We start from the raw sequence: 23,669 nt of genomic DNA, 5'->3' as shown, positions 1-23,669 counted from the left end.
TATGACATTTATAGTTAAACTCCCAGGGCAGAGACTTCATAGCAGGTTCAGGTAAAAGGGTAAAAAATCATGTGGAAAATCTAAACCCACACATTAAAAAAATTAAATCAACCACAACAAAATTCTAAAAATAAATAAGAAACAAAACAGGAGTTGTTTTGATTTCTGGGCACAAGAGAAGGTTGCATCATTCTGAAAGTAGATATGCCTGAGGCCTTACACAACTAACGTTATCATCAGACTTTCCAAACAGCAGGTCTAGAACGTACACTGTGTTCTATTATTAACAAAGACCCAACATCAAAACAGGATCAGATCCAGTCCCCTCTTCCAGACAGGACTCAGTCTGATCTCATCTTAATCCACCATGAGCAGAGCACTTTGCAGCATTTAGCAAGTTACAGTGGCAAGGACAAACTTCCTTTAACAGGCAGAAACCTCCAGCAGGACCAGACTCATGTTAGACACACATCTGCTAGTGTGGAGGTTTGTACCGATACCTCAAAGCAAAGTGAGTGGATTTAGGGTTCAAACTGAAAACATGGATAAGTGAAATAAACAAAAGTGGGCGGAGCTGAAGGATCAGCAACAGTATAAATTCACCATGGCTGACTGTGATTGGCTGAAACATGTCAGTCATACACAAACATCAGAATTAACAGTCTTTATAAAGAAATACTAATGCAAAATGTGAGATTTGCTGTAGAATAAGTATTATACGTTTATTAAATGTACTTATATTGGTTGTAAAAATGTATTTTAAGTTACCTAATTTCTTTCAGAAAAGTAGTTTGATCATAATTAACACCAGGGGTTCCCAAACTTTTCATCCCGCGACCCCCAAAATACAAGTGCCAAAGACTCGCGACCCCCACTGTCCCTCAAAGTGTTTTAATTTGTCTTCATTTAGCTGGTCTGAAGAAAATTAACCTACCTATATGAGAATGTCATATAGGTAGGTTTTTACCAGATGACTGTCATATAGTCATCTGGCAAAAAGAATGGCAGAAAACTCATCACATTTTCTATTTTCAAGGTTAGCTACATTTTTTTTAATATTTTTAACCATAACGGGTTAAATGTACTATTTTTAGATAACTTAAAAAAAAAAAAACATTCTAGATGACATCTCATGACCCCCCATTTGTGTCTTGCGACCCCCCAGGGGATCCTGACCCCCACTTTGGGAACCCCTGTTTTACATGTTGTAAAGCAACAATCCTAGATATGTTGGGTCATTTGCATCATGCAGGTGTAGATAATAGTACTGTGCTCCAGCGGTGGTGTTGGGGCCCTGATGAGGACTCTTCTTTGAGTCCAGAATCCCTGACTACGCCCCTGTGTTCTGCGGCAGCAGTTTCCTCACACGACCTTTATCAGAACTGCCTCTCTGGATCAGCGCGTGAGATAAGTGATGGACGAGACTTCCAACCAATCAGGGACGAGCTACAGAATGATTGACTGGGGGTTTATCCAATCACTGCTCACATTAAAAGAGTAGGCGGGGTTTACAAGTGAGGCGTTTGTTTCATGTAACCCGTACAGCCCGGTTGATTATGTATCACTGTTTAAATGTGACTAATTTCACACTCTGTGATTAAAAATTATCCTCTAACATACAGATGAGTTACTCTGACTATACCTGAATGTTTCTGAGTGTTGTTATGAACATAGAGTCAGCCCTGAGGTTTAACCCCGCCCCGTCACGTGCCCAGCAGGTGCCGGGGTGAACAGATCGCGCGCTCCCTCCGCCGTGTTTTGTTGTTTTTCAGCGCTGTATCGTGTCCGGCCTGTCAAACCCTGTGACTTCTGACTGCAGCGACGAGACGGGAATAACAGGGATGCACATGACTAAAAAGTAATGTTTCCACACTGAGACATCCACTCCTGTCAGGGTCTCGCGTGAATCCAGCTTCACTTTCAGCCGTTGGTTCGTGTCTGTTGATGAAACTCGACGTCTACGCGCAGCTAGCTCCGTTAGCCGAGCAAGCTAACTGATTTCAGTGTTCAGATATTCAGAAACATTTTAATCTCCTGCCTCTGTCTCCAGGAGAGAGGTGTTGAAATGTGACTCTGTGTTTAAGGGTTGTTACATGGTGTGATGTCAGGCTGTAGGCTGCTGGCTGTGGAGGGGGGAGGCTGCTGGGTGCTGTGGGAGGCTGCTGGGTATTGTTCTCTCTCTCTCTCTGGGCAGTTAGGACCTTTAGCTGTTAGCTGACGAACATCTTTCTCTCCCTCTGCAGGACCAGGAGCACAATGAAACCACCATCACAGACTCCAGCATGTCCTGTAAGCAGCTCAGTAAGTGCAGACAGACACCTGTCTTTATTTAGACTGCTGTGAGGAGCTTATGAATTATTTATTACAGCTAGGTGTGCCAATGTTTACCTGGAGGTCTCTGAGAGGACAGCGAGATGATCAGTCAGCTGTCTGGTTCTGTTTCTGTCTCCTGTCAGTCATATCATGTGTTTTTATAATGCTGTTCATTTATTAAGTGTATATTATATATGTTTATCTAAATATATATAAATTAAAATTAAATAGGACTTAAAATGTAAATAAATATGGTTGACAGACAAACAAAAACAAACAGCAGATTTAACTTTAACATCAAACCACCTTCAATAATTGTAAAATATCTTCTTTTAATATATTTTTTTAAATTACATATTATACACATAATAATAATAATTATAGTGATAATAATAACAAAAAATAAAGCTGACAATTAAAACAAAACAACCTTTACAAACATTAATTCACTTATAAAACCAACAAGCTCATCATCAGTCATTTAAAATCTCCTCCTCTTTAAATAAATGTTTGCTATGATTAAAAAATAACATATATTATTTTTGAGCACTGAACAGTGCCTGTGTTTTAAACCTTTGTTACAGCCTCCACACCTCTTATTCATATTTTAAAACACTTTGCATTTATAAATTGTATGTTTTAATTTGTAACTGTTTTTATGACATGTGCTGCTGACCTCTTGGTCAGGTCACCCTCATGAAAGAGATCCTGATCTTAATGGGTTTTTACCTGGTTAAATAAAGGTTAATAAAAATTAAATAAAAGTTATTTAATATGGAAAAAGAACAAAGTGTCTCATTTTGAAAACTTATGGTGTTAGTATTAGATTTAATTCCCTCTTTAAACTCTCTTTGGACGGACGGGCATCAAGGTCGCGAAATAAATCACAATTAAATTGTCAAAATGTCTTAAAAATGGAGTCAAACACACACAGATACAACTTAACTCTTTCTGTACTCTGTCAAACACATCTCAGTTTTCTGTCTTGGTGACATTGATGTCCATCTGTCCCACCAAAAATTATAAATAGATAATAATAGATAGATAATAATTACTAGCTGTCGTTTTATATCCAATTAACAAAGTAATTAAGTGAGCCAGTAGTTAAATGAAGACTGATATGTAGACTTAGAATCTTTAAAAGCAGTTTTAGAAATATAGTTATAGACGAACAACGTCCAGCTTTTTGGAGAAGTGACATCAGGTGTAAACAAAGGACTGTCAAACATTCATCATCTTAACTTTAACCAACAGACACAAGTCTGAGTTTAAAGTTAGATCACACACTATTACATGATCATATACTTACATTTTCAAAGTAGTGATATATGTACATAAAGATGTTTGTTCTAACGTCATTGTCTCTGTTTGCAGTTATTCGAAGGCGTCTACAACAACGCCAGGATGCTTCATTTCCTCACTGCAGTGGTGGTGAGTACTGGACTCTTCAAACGTGACGATGCTGATGATTTATTCAGATTTAATCAGACTGAAGTTCTCCTAAATGTTGGTTTCAGGGCTCCACCTGTGACGTGAGAGTGAAGAACGGCACAGCTTACGAAGGAATCTTCAAGACTTTGAGCTCACAGGTAAAAAAGTGACAACTCCTTATCTCAGTCTTTACTTTCAGACACAAGGGGCCAAGTTTACAGTACCTTATATATACTTTTATTAAAGATAAATGGACCTACTGATTCTTTTTTAAGCTCATAATATTCTCAGTTACTCCCTGGATTTTCACTTTACATCATCTTCTCTATTACCAACCAATGTCGAGGCCTTGACTTCATATCAGTCCGTCTGTGTTTCTACTCTTTGAAACCTCAAACTGACACCAGAGGAGAAAGGCTGCTGTGTCATGATGGTTAATGTGATTTGTATTTTGGTCTGTTACCAGTGTGAGCTGGCTGTGGATGCTGTTCATAAACGAAGTGAAGGAGATGGAGGAGGAGGCGGAGGAGGAGGCGAGGAAGGAGGAGGAGGAGAAGGAAGCCAGTCACCTCCGCCTAAGATTGAAGACATCACCGACACGATGATCTTCAGCCCCGCCGACCTGGTGACCATGACGTGCCGTGATGTCGACTTGAGCTTTGCAGTCAGAGGTAGAGACACAGACAGATGATTGGATAAGAAGCTGAAACTGTGTGTTGACAAATTCCAAAATGCACGACAACATCTCTCAAGACCAACACCCAAACATCTGTTTCTCTGTGGCCTGATTTATTTATATCCACACTAAGTGTCGTCACAGTGTGTGTGTGTGTGTGTGTGTGTGTGTGTGTGTGTGCAGAGATCTGAGAGATAGAAAGTGGATCAAAGCAGGATGGATGAGTTTAGAGGCAGTGGAATAGAGTTGGATGTATTTATAATTTTTCTCTCTCTCTCTCTCTCTCTCTCTCTCTCTCTCTCTCTCTCTCTCTCTCTCTCTCTCTCACTCTCTCTCTCTCTCTCTGTGTGTTCAGATGTTTTCACAGACTCGGCCATCAGCTCATCACGTGTGAACGGGGAACACCGGGAGAAGGTTCTGCAGAGATGGGAGGGGAATGGAAACGGTGAAAACTTTGAGCTGGAGGCAGACGCAGTAAGGGTACACACATGCACTAACACACACAAACACACGCACACACACACACACACACAGAAAACCAAGACAGATTCACAACAACAGAGAGGCCTCGATGTCTCATCTTTCTGTTTCTGCTTCTCTCTCTCAGTCAAACGGCTGGGACGCCAACGAGATGTTCAAGTTTAACGAGGAGGCGTATGGCGTCAAGTCAACGTACGACTCGAGCCTCTCCATGTACACGTAAGTCTGTCTGCAGAGTCCTCTCACAAAGATGACATACTAACCCAGAATGAGACTTCAGGGACTCTGTCACCAACAAAAACTGACCTCAACTTCAGGAACCTCACTAGAACAGACAGTCCTCAAAGTTCTGACATCATATGTCAGTGTTCATGTTTGCTCAAAGGTCTTTTATTAAACCTCAGAATAAATGTTTAATCAGCAATAAATTAAAGATCATCTCTAATCTCAAACATCTCAGAGCGTCAGTCAAACCTCTGAGAATGCTCCTGACAGTCTCCTGTGTCTGCTCTCCCAGCATGCCTTTAGAGAAAGGGAACTCTGAGGTGTTCAGACAGCGGGAAGCCCGGGCGGCCCGGTTAGCCAACGAGATCGAGGGCAGCCTGCAGTACCGCCGGCGGGTTTCTCTGGAGAATGACGAGGGCAGGAGCGAGGAGGACAAATACAGCTCTGTTGTCAGGGAGCGGGAGGACCGGTCGAGCCCTGGATTCTCCTCCAGCGGCAGGTAGGAACATCTTACCGGGACGTCACAGATCAGGGGTGATGTTATTAAGGGGGGGTAAAGGCACAAAGTCCTCCTACTGTATAACTTTAGAGTGATAGGATCCTTTTTGTTGTTGCTCCTGAAACAATGCAGCCTGTTTAAGAGTTTAAAGACACAGCTCTGACGGTTTGTTCCATACTTGTTCTATAACCACATGTTGGAGTGTAACCCATCTGCTCCGCTCAGCCACAGAAATTCCTCCCTGATTAAAAACAGGACTTTAACTTTATGGTTTCCCAGAGCCCCTCTCACCACTTCTCTTTCTTTATTTTGCTTTTCCAGAGAAGGTAAATACATTCCTCTCCCCCAGCGGGCTCGGGAGATCGGCCTGTCTGGCAGCAGCGTGAGAACCGGGGGCTCCGGTCGCACCACCGCACCGGCCTCCTCCAGGCACCAGCCCCCCAGCTCGTCTTCCCCCAAACCTCCCTCTGAGACGAGCAGCCCGCTGTCCGTCAGGAACGCCTACTCTCCTCACCAATCACAGAGCAGCCCTCCAGCGGCCAGCAGCCCTCCCTGCTCCAATCACATTCTGCCGCATTCGCTGTCCCATCCTCAGGCGCTGGCTGAGACGACACGCTCACCTGTCAACGGAGGTAAATCAGAGTCTGAATTAGAGAACAGTCATTTGTTACATAACGCAGCAACAAGCATCCACAAGTTAACGTGATTAGAACCTCAACACTCTGCCTCACATCCACACAAGTTTAAACAACGATGAGAAGTTGCATGTGAAGGAGAGGTCATAAAACTTGATGTTTAAACTCTGCGTACTCACGGTGAAGTCTTTAATCCCTCATCCCTCCTTCCTGTGTGTAACGGTGCGTCGCTCTTTAAACCTGCGTCGTCTCTAACTGCTCGTCTCTCTCCTTGTTTCTCAGTCACGTCCAGAACGTCACCCAAATCTCAGAGGCTGCAGAACTCCAGAGCTCTCCGGAACCCGAACTCCCAGTCCTCACCTGCAGGTAGGTGCAGCACAAACACACACACACACACACACCCACACACACACCCACACACACACCCACACACACACCCACACACACACACTGTTAAATAAAGGATCCAGTTCCCTTCGGTCTGTGACTCTTCAGTTTCTTCTCCCTCCATTGTCTATCCTCCCTTCAGTCACTCGTGCTCCAAAATCAGACGCCCCTACCCAGGACCTCCACCTGGTCGGCCCTGCCTTCTTGGACTCCTCCCCTTCCACTGTGACCACGACAACCACCAACACCAAACCCTCTGGCCCCACCCCACTTTTCCCTATCGATGGTGAGACATGTCAGGGTTTTCTGGTCTGAAGTTAAACAACAGTTTACATTAAAAACTCTTAAATTTATAAACAAAGTATTTCATGTTGTATTCCGTTTATAGCATCATAAGAAACTGAAAATGGTGACGTTTAAATTTAATGTAATAAATGAGGAAACATTGGAGATGATAAAAAAAACTTCAGAACAATAAAACTCATATTTCAAAATGTTCTTGTGTCTCTCTCCTCACAGTGAATGAAATCCTCAGCACAGCAGCTAAAGAACGAACTGAAAGTCTCTCCAGTCCTCAGGAAGGCCTAACCAACAAAGGTAACACACTGTAGGAGGTTTACACTAATCCTTTAACACCAGGCGTGAATAAATACCGGCTTTAGGAGGGTTTGATTCATACACAGCAGTGATTATGTCGCTCTTTAAAATCCATAATTCCCTCAAATCTTCCTCTCTGTCTCTCTCTCTCTTCTCAGCTCCCTCATTCCAGCAGAGATCCCAGCTGGACGAGCTGCGCAAGTTTGGGAAAGAGTTCAGGGTGAGGAATGCATAGATACATCACACATGCAGTGTACAGAAGAGCTGTACAGGGGTCATACAAGCCTGTAGGAGACAGACTGTATAAAATGAAAGGCGACACGATGTCTCTCAGAAAGTGAAACCAAAACATCCTCTCTCTCTCGCTTCCTGAAGCTAAACGAAGAGTGACTTTCTCTCTCCATGAAGATGTCTGACCGTCCTCTTCTTCTCTCTCTCTCAGCTGCAGCCCAGCTCCTCTCCTTCAGTGAGCCCGGCCTCCGCAGATGCTGCTCAGCAAGGCTCCTCCTCCCCTGCTGACTCCTCCTCTTCCTCCTCACCTGCACCACCCAAAACTCTCACCCCTCAAGACCTGCAGCAGAAAGCGAGCACGTCTCCTTCCGCCGCCGGCGCCACAGCTGCTGCCGGCTCTCAGTCCGCAGGGCCGGAGGGTCTGGACCCGGGGATGACTCAGTTAGCTTTGGCCCCGAACAGGGAGGAGGCGGCCTCTCCGGCGAGCAGCGAGCGATCGGAGGCGGATTCTGTAGCTTCAGTGTAAGTGAACACTCACAGATTAAGATTCTTTCTACAGACGCTGACCTCTTAACGTGACCTCTGAACTGTCTTTAACTTCATGTTTGAAGTATATTTATCTGCTCTTGTTCCTTTCTCTCTTCTTCTTTCAGGCAAGTGAAGAACTCCACTCTGAATCCAAATGCAAAAGAGTTTCTTCCCATTAAAGGACCCTCTGGCCTGGTGAGTGAAGCACAAACTCGCTCTTCTTCCTGTGAATGTTTAACCCCATGAATACTGACCGGATCCTTCTCTACACGCTGCAGCAAAAGCCTGTGTTGGCCCCCACCCCTCCTCGACCGACTCAACCCAGCCCCTCCTTGGTCCTTCAACCTCAAGGACAGCCAGGAGGTGGCGCCATCTACAGCAGCCCGCCTGCTCACTACCTGTCCTACGTGTCCCCGCTCCACATCCAAGGACACTCCCTCCAGGTTTGACTTCCTCTGAGTGTCTGCAGGGATTCATGAAAGAAGGAAAACCTCTCCTCTGCTGTAACTTTCACGTTCCCTTGTGTTCTCCTCAGAGTCCTCAGATGTATCAGTACACCATGTCCACCGTTAACCAGGGCAAATACCCCAGACCCAAAGGTGTGTGTTCTTCTCTTTTACTGATCATAGTTTTCTGCATGTTCTTTGGATCTTTAAAGAGAAGCTTCTGATTATTTATGTTGATAAATTGAAATATTAAGACGTTCCTCACTTTCAGTCCACAACATGTAGGCGTCCACAGTAACCTGACAAAGGTTGCATCAGATACAAACAGTCACCTCACGCTCTGTCTGTGTTTCAGGACCCGTGGTGGGACAGCGTCCGGAGCATCACGCCTCTCAGAACTCACCCATGATCTCAGCCGCGGCCTCAGCAGCAGGACCTCCTCTGGTGGCTTCACCTTACCCCCAGTCTTACCTGCAGTACGGTCAGGTGATCCATGCCATGCCCCCACACTACCACGGACAGGTACAGAGGAGGCAAACCAACACTCTCAATCCTATGAGAGAATATACAATACATGAACATGAATTTTCTCACTTTTTATACTTTTATTACTTTTCTTTTATTAAACTTTAAGGGGAGAAAAAGTCAGAGTAATTTTCCAGACCTCTAAAAATATAAAATCACACATTTCTATTTTTAAACCCAGTAGACACAAGAGGTCTCCTACTTCTCTTAAATGTGTGTTTGTGACCTGAAGCCTTAAAGTGTTCACATAATGTTTGTTTCAGTGTTGATCATCATTTTCTAAAGTTAAGTCCTGATGTTATAAATCCTGGAAGTGTTTCTGGGTGTTAAACTGAAATAAAGGAAAAGCTTTCTGACGTCAGCAGATCCTTTTTAGAAGAAGAATACTCACTTATGATTTCCTACTCATGTAACCCTTATGAATTTGTGTTTCTTAAGAATACATGTAACAACAAAGTCTGGTTGTTTCTGTGTTTATTGAATTCTAACACTTAAAGAAAGCTTAGTTCTGTGTTTCAGTCATTTCTGACCCGCTCTTCTTCGTCTCTCTCCAGCCCGTTTACTCGATGCTGCAGCAGGGTGCGAGGATGCTGACATCTGGAGCCCCTCCTCAGGCCATGGGTCCCCCTGGCCCCCAGTACCCGGGCCAGGCAGAGGGCCAGCAGAGGCCACAGCAGCCCATGTATGGTAAGTAGAATCAGGAGAGATATCCATCACTGTATCAGGAAGACTTCAAACCCAATACATCCGGACTTTTTAAACATGAGTTGGTTTGTAGAGATGCTGATGATAAAAACGCACCTTTCAAAATCTCTCTCTCTCTCTCTCTCTCTCTCTCTCTCTCTCTCTCTCTCTCTCTCTCTCTCTCTCTCTCTCTCTCTCTCTCTCTCTCTCTCTCTCTCTCTCTCAGCTCAGTCATTCGCTCACCACACTGGCGCCATGCATCATCCTCAACCCTCCACCACCCCCACTGGGAATCAACCTCCACCCCAGCACGCAGCACCCAGTCCAGGACACTCTCAGGTGAGGGTGCACACACAGCACACAGCACACAGCACACAGCACACAGCACACAGCACACAGCAGCTCTAAGAATTCATCTTCAGAGGTGTTTGTCTTGAACTCTGTTTCCCTCTCAGTCAAATCAGGGCGGTCCTCAGCCTCAGTCCATGTTCCACTCTGGAGGGTTGTCTGCTCCCACCCCTCCTAACCTGCAGCCGGGACACAGCTCCCCACAGGCTTCATACGCCATGCAAGGATACGGCCTGCCTACCCACCAGGCACTGCAGCATGGCTTCCCCTCAATCAGCCAGCTCACACAGGTAGATATCCCCGTCAGGAGACTTCATCGTCCACTGAATCTGGAGTCAAAAACATCCATTTCCTGCTCGTGTCCACTTTGAATCTTAGTTTTCTACACATTTGTCCTCTGCAGGCTCACGTCCAAGGAGGCATGTCAGGACCCCACCACTCTGCAGGTCACGGGCTGCCCCCCGTCATGCTGCACTATGTCCCGCCTCAGCAGGGCAACAGCTCTAACCCCCAGCAGGGAGCACCACAACACTTCTACATCGGACACCCCCAAGGTAAAACTCAAACCCTGGACTCCCTCAGGTCCTCTCTCCTGTCTGGTTTCTGCAGTTTGAAGTGTTAACACACCTCTGTGTCTCATCCTCCAGCTGTTCAGGTTCAGGCTCACCCCTCCCAGCAGCTGTCCTTCCACCCGTCTGCAAACTGAAACCTCCTCGTCACAGCTGGATCCAGGATCGAGGAAGACGAGCGTTACTGTGTGACAAAAACCCTGAAAAAAAAAAAACACCCCGAACATCTTGTAACATTCCCACCTCCTGACATAACACTAACACATCCCTCTTAACACTTTTAACTTTCACACAGGAACATCTCACACAGGACTGTCTTGGATTTTAAAATGTAAATACTGACTGTTTTCACTCACACACATGAAGACGGATCGAAGACGATAACTGACGACTGTGAGAACAGTTTTACCCCCTGTCCCCCCTCCGTCCTTTTACAAACCAGTTCATTAATAATAAAACCATTGAAAAAAATCACAGTGAGTTCAATTCATTTAAAAGAGGAGAGTCTGGAGGAAGGTCTTTAATACAAACACCAAAACAAGAGACAACTCGAAAAACAAACTAATGTCAGGAGACGGTCAGAGCAGAAAACAAGTTTCAACATTGTTTTTGATCCAGTAGAGGAGTGAAGGTCTTTGATGGTTTACTTTTACTTTTCTTACCAACGACGCCATGACGGAGCAGCACACAAGTGGACATCGCCAGATCCTGAAAAAAGCACCGTCATGGCAGCAACAGTCCATTTCAAATCAGCTTGCTTTGACGTTTTTTTTCTGAAGATCAGGTGAGATCTCTGAACGATATGATTTGGTGACAGGATACTTCACAGTAGGTAGGAACCTACGAGACAAGGGAGCTCAGGGACTCCAGAAAGGTCTATGGTTAGTAACTTTAATGGGACAGGAAGAGTAAAGAGCTCAGGGACTCCAGAAAGGTCTATGGTTAGTAACTTTAATGGGACAGGAAGAGTTAAAGGAAGAGAGAGAGGGAAAGACTGGATCCCAGTGTGGCAGTCTAAGCCTATAGCAGCATAACTTAGAGCTGTTCCAAGCCTGATCCAGCTCTAACTATAAGCTTTATCAAAAAGGAAAGTTTGAAGCCTACTCTTAAAAGTAGAGAGGGTGTCTGCCTCCCGGACCCTGACTGGTAGATGATTCCAAACTCAAAAGGAGAGGAGCCTGATAACTGAAGGCTCTACCTCCCATACTACTTTTAAAGACTTGAGGTACGATGAGCAGGCCTGCATGTTAGGAGTGTAGTGTTATAGAGAGGTTAATAGGGCGCTATGAGCTCTTTAAGATATGACCTAAGAGCTTTGTAGGTCAGAAGAAGGATTTTAAATTCTTCAGGACTCAGGCTTTGTGTGTAGATGAAATGAAGGTAAGCTTTTGATAGAGTTCTTTCCATGCTAGCTTAAATGTTTGGCTAAGTGCACCGTGCACTTAATGTAATGGCGTAGCTGCATGTGAACTTAGTATCACATCGCTACTAATAACTGAGGAGGTGCAGTCACTGATCTAAAATAATAACTATGGGAGAAAAGTTTGTTGAACAATTAGAATAAGTTTCAGTGTGTAATCATTCACATGAAGACTGATTTCAAACATGGAAAGGGACAAAAAAAACAGTACGTTAGGGATATTTCATGACTCTAAGAGGCTAATGCTCTAAAAAAAAAACAGTATAAAAGACACAAAATGTAACCACAGGCTGACGCAGTTCAATCAACACTTACAGAAGACGCTTAAAGCTGCAGTCGGTAGGATTGGGGTAACAAAAACAAAACTTATTTGTGCTGTGTTTGAGTCTTAACACTCATCAACAGCCATCAATGTATGAGGTATTTTGAGATTATGGTGAGATCTCTGTATTTTCCTCCAGCAATCTATAACCTCCAATCGTTCCCGTCAGCTCCGACCAATCAGAGCCACTCTCCTGATAGGTCCTAATACATCGTCCTGATTGAGCGTGCACTACGATCTGTTTGTGGGCGGGGCTTAGAGGAGCAGAGAGGTGTAGTGAGAGGGAAATCTGGTGTGGAGGGGTCGTGTTGACATTTGAAATCTCTCTCTGATCTGATGTTTATTCCAGGACTTCCAACAGCAGCTTTAAGTGGCTGAACCTACCTGCTGGTCTCTTCTCTCTGGTCTCCAGTACAGTTGAAAAATACCCAAAACTAAATGTTATAAATGTGCTTGTAATTTCTAGAATCTTCAATTCAAACTCAAATGAAAGAAAACGCTGATAAATGAAATATCAGAGAGTATAAAATGTTATGGTTTAATTGAGTTGTAGTAACTTAACACTTTCTAGTTCACACAGGCAGACTACAGAGACGACACACACACACAAACACACTGTAAAACAGTGAAGGTAGACATTCTCAGGAGTTGTCAGTAAAGCATCAAACATGATAAAAAAGACACGAGGAGGGGTTTTAACAAAAGAAGGAAAACCTATCAGGTAACAAAACGACAGAGTTTAATAATCTTTGAAGAGAAGGACTGTTCATGTCATCAGGAAAGACTTCTTGTTGTTAGCTGAGCGGCTGACAACTGTTCTTATTATGGATATGAATTTAGTGTTTCCTGAGTAACAGGTGGAATCCGTAGACAGTGATACTGATCTATCTCCACATTTCAAAGGGTTTTTTTTTTTCAGGTAAGAATAATGAAGAATAATCTCAGTGCACATGTGGCTTTTCATTTCTGCTAAAAACTGTGTAAATATTCCTGCCAGCACGAAGAGTTCCCCACAGGAACACCTCAAACAGACTGCCTGACGACGCGTTTTCTTTCCCTCAGCTGAGTTTCTGCTCTGTGGTCGGAGGATTCATCATCTTCAGTTTCTTGGTTCAGCGGGGGAAGATGAGGAGGAAGATAAACGTGGGTGGCAGTCTTTGAAAACCTCTCGTGAGTCTGCTTCCCATCATGCACTGGGCTCGCTGTGGAGCATCTGAAAAGGAGCAGAAACTGAGTCGACTGCTTCCTCACAAGAGAAGTCTGAAACGTCCCTGAGCTTTGTTTTACACTCACCGGTGGCTGATTGACATAGTTCCCCTCGTCGTCACTGCTGCTGCTGCTGCTGCTGCTGCTGCTCAGAACCGACAGGTCTGATGTGGATCCTGGAGGAAAACATGGAGTAACACATTTATTCTGAGGGGTTGGGATCGGTGGTTCCATGGACATTACAAAACATCAAGAGGAAACTTCAATTTAGACGTAGACTTTTCAGGAGAGGTGACGTAATCTTGATTAAAGGTATGTTTATTTAGGGAGGCTGAAGTCCCTCCTCTCCTGGTGGACATCAAACATAAGGTGTTAGGCTTTTTATATCCACAGAAAAATCCCACCTCTTTAAAATACATGAGTAGAATTAGACGAAAACTTAATTGGGGAACATGGAGCATCTTATAAAACCAGGATTCTGAATCGATTTCTTCTCTAAATCTTTTCTTTTATGCCCCAATCCTCCATCTTATCACAGGATAAATCAAAGCCCCATGATCCTCAGACTTTAACAGCTTCCTGTGATGAAGAACTCCTTCCTCATCACATGACCTGAAAATCAACAACACGGAAAATCCTACTGACGTTGAGGGTGCGGCGGCTCCACGTTCAGATAGTCTCTGTCATCTGCAGAGATAAGAAGAAGAAGAAGAAGGAGGAAACTGTTTCTACTGTTTTTTGTGAAGTTGTGTGGGCGGCTGAAAAACACATGAACCAATGTTTTAGATGAAAAGTTAGAACCCTCCTCACCTTTGGGACTCTTTTGGATATTCTCATAATCATGTTGAACGTCTGTCGTGACACAAACAGCTGATCAGTTTACAGAACACACTGAATAAGCTGACTCAGTTATGTTTTATTATTTTTACACAGAGGAAGAAGGTTGGTTGATGCAAAGTGAAGCACACACTGTTCAAGAACTTCTGTGTACCTGAACTGGGCGTTGAAGCTCGGCTCTGATTGGTCAGAGGAGTCTCACCATCAGGCAGCACGATTCTGCAGAAACCGAAGAACAGATGATCAGATATCTGCCGGGACTTTTTTTAAAGAAAACAAAGTCTGAGAAAGAAACTTACATGTATCCGGGGTCGTCTTGGTCACTCTCGTTTATATAATCAGGTCCTGCAGGAAGCAGAATGTCAGCTCAACAAGCGCTAATCATTCAAGAGATCACAGTGAACGTTAAAGCATGATTATAAACAGTTTGATAAACGCTGAGTTCATCCAGAGTTCCTGACATCTGAAGTGTGTTTTGCAGAGTCGACAGAAAGTCCAACAAGTGCAGTGTCAGGGCCAAGAGGTCTAACTTAGATCAATCATGTTCCAAGTTCAGGTTAACAAGTCTCAAATCAAACTGACAGAGTCTGGGGTCAACCCCAACAAGTTCTTTGTCAGTACCAAGAAGTCCAGGTTGAGTTCATCAACTTTAAGTTCCAGTTTATGAAGTTTCAGATTTTAGTTTTTTGAGTCCCAAGTTAAGGCCAAACAGCCCCGAGTCGTACTGGTCCAAGTTTAAGGCCAACGGGTCAGAAGTCGTATCAAGTTGTAGGTCAGACCAACAATCCAACCCTGAGTATGTCAAAGTCCCATTTGGACCCCAACAAAACGAATCACAGCTAACATTCCCCAAGTCCCAAAAAGATCTGTGAAGTCCCAAAGAGTGCCACGACATTCAATCTAAGCCAATAGATCCCAGAACCAACGAGACACCAGTCAAGACCAACAAGCCCACGACAAAGAGGTTGGATGTCAAGGTCCAAGTCCCAAGCTGGGTCCATTAAGTCCATGTACAAAAGCCAGCAAGTTCCAAATCATTCCCCCTGATGAGCCCTTTAACATACAGGTCCCAAATCCAAGGCTAACAGGTCCCAAAGAAAACCCAATACCAAGTCAAGTTCTACGAATTACTAGTCCAAACCTAGGTCTTTTAATTTCAATGCATGTCCAACAAATTCAAAGTCTGGACTGATGAAGACCAACGAGTCCCAGATCAAGGTTTACAAATCCTTATAACCCAGAGTCAAACTAACAGACGTCCATTACAGCAGAAAGATGTGACTTATTTCCGAGCTGCTGCTTCACTTCCTGGTTTTTCTGACGCTGAAGCAAACGTAATCTTACCGTCTGCTGGGTTCTCATAACTTGGATTACTTTCTGTAGGATAGAGAGAAGTGATGTGTGTCAGAGGTTTGGTTACACTACACAGAATGTTCATGTTTATGATTTAAGAGTGAAGATGAAATCCTAACGTCGGGTATAAAATCTTTATTTTGTCAGTTAAAGAGTGAAAAAGAAGTGACTCTCACCGGTTTCTGTTGCGGTGAAGGATGGCTGTCTGCCTTGAGTTCCAACCAAAGATGAGCTAACATGAAGAAAGAGAATAAAACAGGTAGAACTTTAACTTCAGAGCAGGAACATGAACCTCTCAGGTGTGTGTGGATATAAAGAGGAGCTTACGAAGGTGACAGCCAGTTGGAGGGAGGGATGTGTCCGATACTCGGCTGGGCTGTAATACGACAGAAATGTGTCTAAATACAGGAACATGTTTCCATCTTATCTAACCATGACCTAAAGTATCACAAGTACAATAAGAAGCTGATTTGATACTCACATGGATGGATTACTCTAAAGTTGGTGGATCTAATAGGAGAGAAAGATGTTGAGGATACTGTGTGGTGAGAATATTACTTTACAATGTTACAGACTTAAAGGAGGAAAAACTCACGGCATGTATTCATCTGAAGCGGCTGCTTGGCTGATGGAGACTGATGGAATAGAAACAGAAGCATTAAGTAAAGTTAAACTGAGATGAATAAAAAGTAACACCTCATCTTCAAGAAGCTGAAACTGAAAATCAAAGCATCAGACCGACCGTCAGACCGACCGTCAGACTGAACGTGTGAAATCATCAGTCTGACGAGGGTTTGAAACCAAGGTGTCAGGTCATGTGTTAACCACACGGTACATCAGTGAACAAAGAGATGTGATCTCACCAGGAGGGCCTTTCATTCTGCAATCCAGACACACCACAGCCAGGAGGACCATGGAGATGAAGATGGCGGCCACCATAATCAGGACGAGCCAGGAGCTACCCATGTTTCATCTGAGGAGGAGAGCGGAGGAAGGTGTGAGAAATATCAACCATCAGATCATGATGAGGTTTCACACAGATGTTCATGTTTTTCTAAGTTTCTCTCTAGCGCCAAATAAAGACTAACATTCATGGTTTTAAGTCCAACAACTCAGACACTTTCATCATCAGATCTCCACAAATATTCAAGGTCCCCATGGGATGAACCCTCATTTCTCTAAATATGTCTAGTAGAAAAACGGACACAAACTTTTGCTTAGATGCTCCTAAGAGGGAGGACATTTTTAAACTTCCTGATCCTCTGACTTCAAAGTTTACTTTTAACAACTTTTAGGATTATCATGCAAATTGTTCTTGATCCCCAGAGGATGAACCACCTTATGTTGGATTTTAATTTTTGTCTTGAAGTGAAATATCACAGCTGCTGTTGCCATCAAATTTGATTCAGACATTCATGGTCCCTTTAGATGAAACATATTCTTTTATAAATATTCCCTGTTCGTGTTTGTAAGCAGTGAGACACACATTAAGTATAAAAGTGACTGTTTCATTTTCTGATATCAGTTTTTATGAGCTAAACTGTGGGACAGTCTGCTTCCTGATATAAGACAGGCTCAGACTGTCATCTTTATTTAAAACACACCTCTTTGCGTTGGCTTTTAACACCTGCTGAGCGAGACATCCAACATTTTATTTCGCTTTTATTTATTGTGGCTTTTTTTCTTGTGTTATCTTTTGTGTTTTTAATGTCTATTCTATTTGTTTTGATTGATTGTGTTTTTAAGCTTGTACAGCACTCTGGATGTTTTTAAATGTGCTATATAAATAAAGCTTGGCTTGACTAAAGCAAGAGATAGAGAGCATGCTGAGGTGCAGAACACAGGAAGGAAAAGGATGCAACACGTGTATCGCCCGGCTGGTGCCAACCTGAACTACCAACACTCTCCAACTCCCTCTGAACTTTAAAGAAGGAAAACACCTATAAACCCCCTCACATGATGCACACATGGAGAGAAACCTGTCACTAAGACATTGCTCCCACAGGTACAACTCCTCTTCTCCTGCCTGTTCAAATATGATCTCTATGGAGATCAGCGTCCGATCCTCAGCCAACGCTGCAGCGTGGAGGAGGCCATCTTACGAGCAGTGACGAGATCTTAAAGTTGATTTTGTGTAAGATTTGAAAACTTAAACCTCTGAAGGCTTTCATGAAAAAGGCAGCATGCTGATAGAAGTCAGAGTAAAGAAGTCTAGTTGAATCATATTTTCTTGGAAAGCAAAAGAAAGAGAAATCATATTTCTACGACCACTAAAGAAGTCAAAGCTCTCTTAGAGTCAAAGCACAGAAGTAATAAACCTTAGAGTCATCAGAGCTGTGCAGAGCTGGCCTCCTGTGGTTAATATTTGTGCATCATATGATGGATGAACTGTTAGATTTACAATAATGAATCAAGTCCTAAAAGATGCTACCTTTGTAGGAGGATTTAGTAGAGATTGAAGGTCAATACTTATATTTTTCAAGAACAGAATTTGAGTTTCATCCACTCAAAAACAACAGACTGCAGAACTGATCCATTCTGTTGGTGCGACAACAAATTGAAGACGTCTTTACCTTTGAAATATCAGTTTTGAAACACCCAACAGTTTCCTCTCTGACAACCTCAAAGACATGACGAGCCTGCAGGAAGTCACTGATCTCAGCAGAAAGAGTCCTGCCAAGAACTCCCCCGCCCCAGCAAACACACCCAGAGATAATCAGAGAGATGTATCAGTGAGGCACTGGGCCCTGACGGCTAGCTGTTTCCACTTGTTTTCAGTATTTATGCTAAGCTACGTCAGGCTGCTACTGGCTTTGAATTTACTGTGCAGAAATCAAGAGTGGTGTCAAACAAACTCATGTCCCAGAATGTGACTGAGGAACACTTAGAGCCTGGTTTAGTTCAACCAAAACTGGGACTTCTTGTCCTCTCCTGTCCTCTCCTGTCCTCTCCTGTCCTCTCCTGTCCTCTCCTGTCCTCTTCAATGCTCTCCTGTTCTCTCCTGTTCTCTCCTCTCCTGTCCTCTCCTCTCTTCTCCTCTCCTGTCCTCTCCTCTCCTCTCCTCTCCTGTCCTCTCTTGTCCTCTCCTGTCCTCTCCTCTCCTGTCCTCTCCTCTCCTGTCCTCTCCTCTCCTCTCCTCTCCTCTCCTCTCCTCTCCTCTCCTCTCCTGTCCTCTCCTGTCCTCTTCTGTCCTCTCTTGTCCTCTCCTGTCCTCTCCTGTTCTCTTCTGTCCTCTTCTGTCCTCTCTTGTCCTCTCCTCTCCTCTCCTCTCCTCTCCTCTCCTCTCCTCTCCTCTCCTCTCCTCTCCTCTCCTCTCCTCTCCTCTCCTCTCCTCTCCTGTCCTCTCCTGTCCTCTCCTCTCCTGTCCTCTCCTGTCCTCTCCTCTCCTCTCCTGTCCTCTCCTGTCCTCTCCTCTCCTGTCCTCTCCTGTCCTCTCCTCTCCTCTCCTGTCCTCTCCTGTCCTCTCTTGTCCTCTCTTGTCCTCTTCTGTCCTCTCCTGTCCTCTTCTGTCCTCTGCATATCACAGTTTCTCTTGGTGATTTAAAGCAGCATCTAAAATACTGTACCCATGGTGCACTACATGACTCTAGTGTCTTATCTGCAGGTGTTACATGGCGCTCACTCAACCAAACCTGCAGGACTTTCTTGCTCTCTACACTCTCTACATCATGATGCTGCAGAATCAACAAAAGCTGCATTCCTTTAAATGTCCAGCAGGGGGCGACACCCAGCAGTTGCAATACAAGTTGAATGTGGCCAAAAGAGGTCTATGAGAAAATGTGCATAACATCAGTTGATTTATCACCTCAGTGGACTTCTTCATTAATGGTTTCTGATCTCAATGTCAAGTATCTAGTCCTCTTCAGAGCAGCACAATGTTCATTTTGAAAACTATATTAATGCTTAGCTCAAAACGGAAAGGTGTGCTTTGGGGCAGAGGGTCCTTGACTCCCGCAATGGCGGTGCCAGAGACCGGAGTCCCCCACTGTCCCCTGAGGTGGTTACATCTTTCTCAATGCTGTGGAATTGACACTAATAAGTAAATCCAAAAACATGCAAACAACAAAGAGAAGTCCTAAGATGGTTGATGTAGCTGGTCCGTAGAAAGTTGGATCCCTGATGTGCACATGTTGCTGTTTCCTGTGCTGCTGTAAATACTGTTGTTAATCTGGAGTGGTCACCTCGAGGGGTTGGCAACAATGAAAAGTGGGAAACAGATTCAACATGTTCTGTTTGCATTGATTTATGTCAAATTAAACCACTAACTTTGTTTATATTCTTATAATTATGGATAAAATATGCAATTTTAGTTTTAGTTTTTGGAAGACCTTTCAGGACCCCCACTGTGGGTCCCTTAGCTGTAGAGCAGAGCTACCTGTAAATGAACCTGTGGACAGATTAGAGCTGCCGTTGTCCTGGTGAGTTATGGTTTCTTCTAGCTCTGAAGGAACATGTCAGGTGGCGATGTCTGACATTACTGAAGGCTTTCACAGAGCAGTCCACGGTTGATTGGATGACACCACAGAGATCATTATCGCATATGAAGTGCATTCTGGGTCATATTTTAGCAGCATGAGTGGGTTCAAGGTCAACAGCTTTGACCACATTTTGATAACCAGGAACTCTTATGATCTCTATGTTTACCTTGATATGAACCACCGTTTAACGGGCATGTGAGCACCAGAGATACAGAGATAAAGAAAGACGATGCTAGCCGGACATGAAACAGGGACATCGTGGTTTATGGTGCTCACCCTGTTGCCACTATGTGACCCAAATACTCGTCAGGCTGTCACTGAAACATCCGAGTACTTTGTTTTAGAACACTAGCTGCCATCTTCTCAGGCTCAAGTGAGAGATGATGACATCCATGCAGAGCAGATTCATGCTTCAAACCTTTAATTTGTAGCTGTCAGAGTTGTTATTGAGCTGAAACCAGAATGTGTTTACCCCCTAAAGAGTCTGCTTGTTCCTCTTCTTTAAATCAATAGTCTGCACAGTTTGAAATATCATGACTGCTACAAGCAACAAGTGTTGAAGAGCAGCTAAGGGGAGCAGTTTGCTGCTAGCAGAGTGGTGCGTTAGCCAAAGCTAGGAAAATGTAAGCAATCTATGATTCAATGTTTTTAAAGTGAGGACTTCTTTAACCAGTAAAAACACAAAATGAAGCAAATTTAATGCAAAAATCTGACTTTCTGACTCTTTGAGAAACAACCTGAGCTGGGGCTAATTTAGCTTAGCTTGATTTAAGGTGCTCAGCTTGTTTTAGCGTAGGAGTCTTTCAGTGCTCTGAGTCCATAACAATGAACTACATCACTTTCATACAAGGTTAGAAGTCTGCAGCGTTAAATAATATCATGTATGTTTTAATGCAATCAGTAAATTCATCTGGGTGAAAAACTCTGAATCAAGAATGTCAAAAATGGCGTCTGAAGATCTGCAGTCAGAGTTAACCTCTTTGTCTTGTGTTAGTTAATCCCTGCTGCATTTAAAGGAAGAGTATCTAAGAATTAAACACTTTTAATTCTCTATTCTTCTCTGAAGTTTTGGCCTTCATGACTTCTGTTAATGCCGGCATCACACTGGAGGCACACACTGTCACAAAGGTCAGTCTTAAAGAAATGTTTGACTGAAATATTTAAAAGTGATGATTGTAATATTCTGGAGGCAGTGTTCCACTTAGAGCTCCAGAGGTCTGGTTTTTAGACTTCCAGATCTCTAACACACAAAGCCTTCAGAGAGAGAGAGACGGCCTCGCTGTGTGTTGAACTCGACCCTGTGGTTTCTGGGCTTCGATGTGAGATCCAGCTTCATCGGCTTCACATGCATCCTAACGTAGGACTTAAACTCAGATAGGTCACATCTGTTGCGGCAAAGTCAGAGCTAAGGGTATAAAATGATGGAGGACTCACCTACACCTGAAACACACTGACAGGAGAGACGGTGGTCCCAGACTGGACAGAAGAAGGGTGACGTTTGGGGGCCTGTAGCTGGTCTTTGGTCCACCTACAGTATCTGGTCCACATGAGGCGCCTACACCACCCAAGCACTCCCCATGTCTTCAGACTTCTTCCCTCACTTCTACTCTCTTTCTTTCCCCCCTGATGATCTGAGTGGTGTCGATCTGCACCTTCAGCGACCTACTTGCTGGTTTCCTCCCTCTCTCTGTGTCACTGACTCTGCTCCTCCGTCACCGCTGCACCCAATCACCTCCTGAGTCGAGCTTTCGAGTCACCGACCGCCACAGAGGCTTTTGTGTTCTTCTCTCAATGTCTTCTAAAACAATGAGAAGAAACTGGACTCAAAGATGGAACCAGTAAAAGTTCAGAAAACACTTGAGTCTTTTAAAACTCAGCTGAAGGTATATATTCAAGTTTAAGGGTGGCGGTTTGTGACTAACTGCGGCAGAGGTTGAGTCACCAGCCAACCAGTAAAGTCTACCCCTTCTTGGAGTGCGTGGGTTGATCAAACTGCCCTCTTTCAAACCAAAACTGCTGGTGGAAATTGAAACAGAGGCCTGCAGCTCAGAACAGCGAAATGTCAGAGTGTAAGTTTCACACAAACATCTCCAACCAATCATGGGATGTAACAGTGACACCTCAGAGCTGCAGCATGTGTGAACGCTGCTACAACCGTCTCGACATCCTCCCACCTACAAACAGGAAACCACACCGAGGGAAGGAAGCAGAGTCCTCCACTCTTCTTCATACCTTTGCTCTGCTTCGCTTTCTTTTTGTGAAGGGGGGAATAGACTGCAAAGAAGGGGACAGAGAGAGAGAGAGAGATGTAGAGGAGTGGAGCAATGAGTGAGGAGAAGGGAGACTCTTGGTTAAATATGACAGATTGGGGCTCTTTTACCAACAACTGAGCTGCTTTTATTCTTCATTTGTGAAAGTGGTTCTGATAGCTTGTGATAATTTAAGCGACTTCCCTGAGGAGTAGAAATCATTATCAGACTCCAAAAAAGACCAAAATGTGACATTGACAATTATTACCCAGCTGTGGTAAATACCTGATTCTGATTGGTCTGAGGGTGACACCAGGAACAACCTGATCATGAAACATCGAATCAAATCAGTCTGCAGAAAGGAGTCCGTTACATTCCCCCTCTGCCTGTTGACACTGTGGTAAAAACTGTTAGAGTTTATGGACAGAATAGAAAGGAATGGAACACATCAACTACACCACCCGCCCGCTTAACCACCATGGGGTCCAGAACCTTCAGCCGGTCTGCCCCCCGCCTCTGGAACTCCCTCCCACCAGACATCCGCAACATCGACTCTCTTTCCATTTTGAAATCACATCTCAAGACACATCTTTTTAAACTGTCTTCTTCACTCTGATGACACCTCTTCACTGCTCTGTATCTGATCCTGTATCATGCCTTGTTGATTTGATCAGCTTCATTTTGATAGTTTTTTTGGACTCTGCTCTGTACGGTGACCTTGGGGGCTGAGAAAGGCCTTTTAAATAAAATGCATTATTATTATTATTAAAAGATAAGATAGTCCTTTACTCGTCCCATAACAGGGAAGTTCAAGAAGCACAGTAACATAAGCATATCTTACAATATATATATATATATATATATATATATATATATATATATATATATATATATATATATATATATATATATATATATATATATATATATTATTGGTTGTAGAGTCTGACCACTACAGGAAGACAAGACCTGTGGTATCTCTCTGTGAGACACCGCGGGTGAAGAAGTCTGTCTCTGAACGAGCTCCTTAGTGTTGTTATGGTCTCCGGGGGGGGGGGTGACGTGTTGACCATCAGAGATGATCTTCTCTGATGGATCATCCTCCTGTCAGCCACCACCTCCACAGGGTCCAGTGGGCAGCCCAGGACAGAGCTGGCCTTCTTCACCAGTCTGTTCAGCTTCTTCCTGTCAGCAGCAGAGATGCTGCTTCCCCAGCAGACCACTCCAAAG

The 23,669-nt window shown here is 43.9% G+C and overlaps 2 protein-coding genes across 7 annotated transcripts; one reads left to right on the top strand and one right to left on the bottom strand.

The window, feature by feature from the left end:
- The first annotated feature begins 1,730 nt into the window (after positions 1 to 1,730).
- atxn2l (ataxin 2-like) lies at positions 1,731 to 11,045 on the top strand. 6 transcript variants are annotated; one of them, XM_034711825.1, is made up of 23 exons: positions 1,731 to 1,858; positions 2,244 to 2,289; positions 3,688 to 3,744; positions 3,831 to 3,902; positions 4,211 to 4,415; positions 4,776 to 4,894; positions 5,028 to 5,119; positions 5,418 to 5,624; positions 5,946 to 6,256; positions 6,542 to 6,625; positions 6,789 to 6,932; positions 7,166 to 7,243; positions 7,402 to 7,463; positions 7,686 to 7,996; positions 8,128 to 8,197; positions 8,281 to 8,445; positions 8,538 to 8,601; positions 8,804 to 8,970; positions 9,528 to 9,660; positions 9,884 to 9,996; positions 10,113 to 10,295; positions 10,409 to 10,559; positions 10,653 to 11,045. In XM_034711825.1, the coding sequence occupies exons 1-23, from the start codon at positions 1,842 to 1,844 to the stop codon at positions 10,709 to 10,711; spliced, it is 2,910 nt and encodes a 969-aa protein (XP_034567716.1). In that variant the 5' UTR covers positions 1,731 to 1,841; the 3' UTR covers positions 10,712 to 11,045. The 6 variants fall into 6 exon arrangements, with proteins under 6 accessions (XP_034567716.1, XP_034567715.1, XP_034567714.1 ...); XM_034711824.1 differs by having other exon boundaries at positions 4,776 to 4,900; XM_034711823.1 differs by having other exon boundaries at positions 2,244 to 2,301.
- Positions 11,046 to 12,830: 1,785 nt separating this feature from the next.
- Positions 12,831 to 22,292, bottom strand: LOC117832513. The gene is made up of 13 exons (XM_034711678.1): positions 21,625 to 22,292; positions 16,576 to 16,685; positions 16,308 to 16,347; positions 16,194 to 16,222; positions 16,040 to 16,088; positions 15,889 to 15,944; positions 15,704 to 15,736; positions 14,659 to 14,704; positions 14,514 to 14,578; positions 14,333 to 14,374; positions 14,168 to 14,209; positions 13,610 to 13,698; positions 12,831 to 13,529 (listed from the first exon to the last, which is right to left on the bottom strand). Exons 2-13 carry the CDS (start codon positions 16,676 to 16,678, stop codon positions 13,503 to 13,505), a joined length of 621 nt encoding a protein of 206 aa, XP_034567569.1. The 5' UTR covers positions 16,679 to 16,685; positions 21,625 to 22,292; the 3' UTR covers positions 12,831 to 13,502.
- Positions 22,293 to 23,669: the final 1,377 nt, after the last annotated feature.

This window comes from Notolabrus celidotus, chromosome 20 (assembly GCF_009762535.1).
Source record: "Notolabrus celidotus isolate fNotCel1 chromosome 20, fNotCel1.pri, whole genome shotgun sequence".
NCBI classification, from domain to species: Eukaryota; Metazoa; Chordata; class Actinopteri; order Labriformes; family Labridae; genus Notolabrus; species Notolabrus celidotus.
This window is presented reverse-complemented; position numbering and strand designations above follow the sequence as displayed.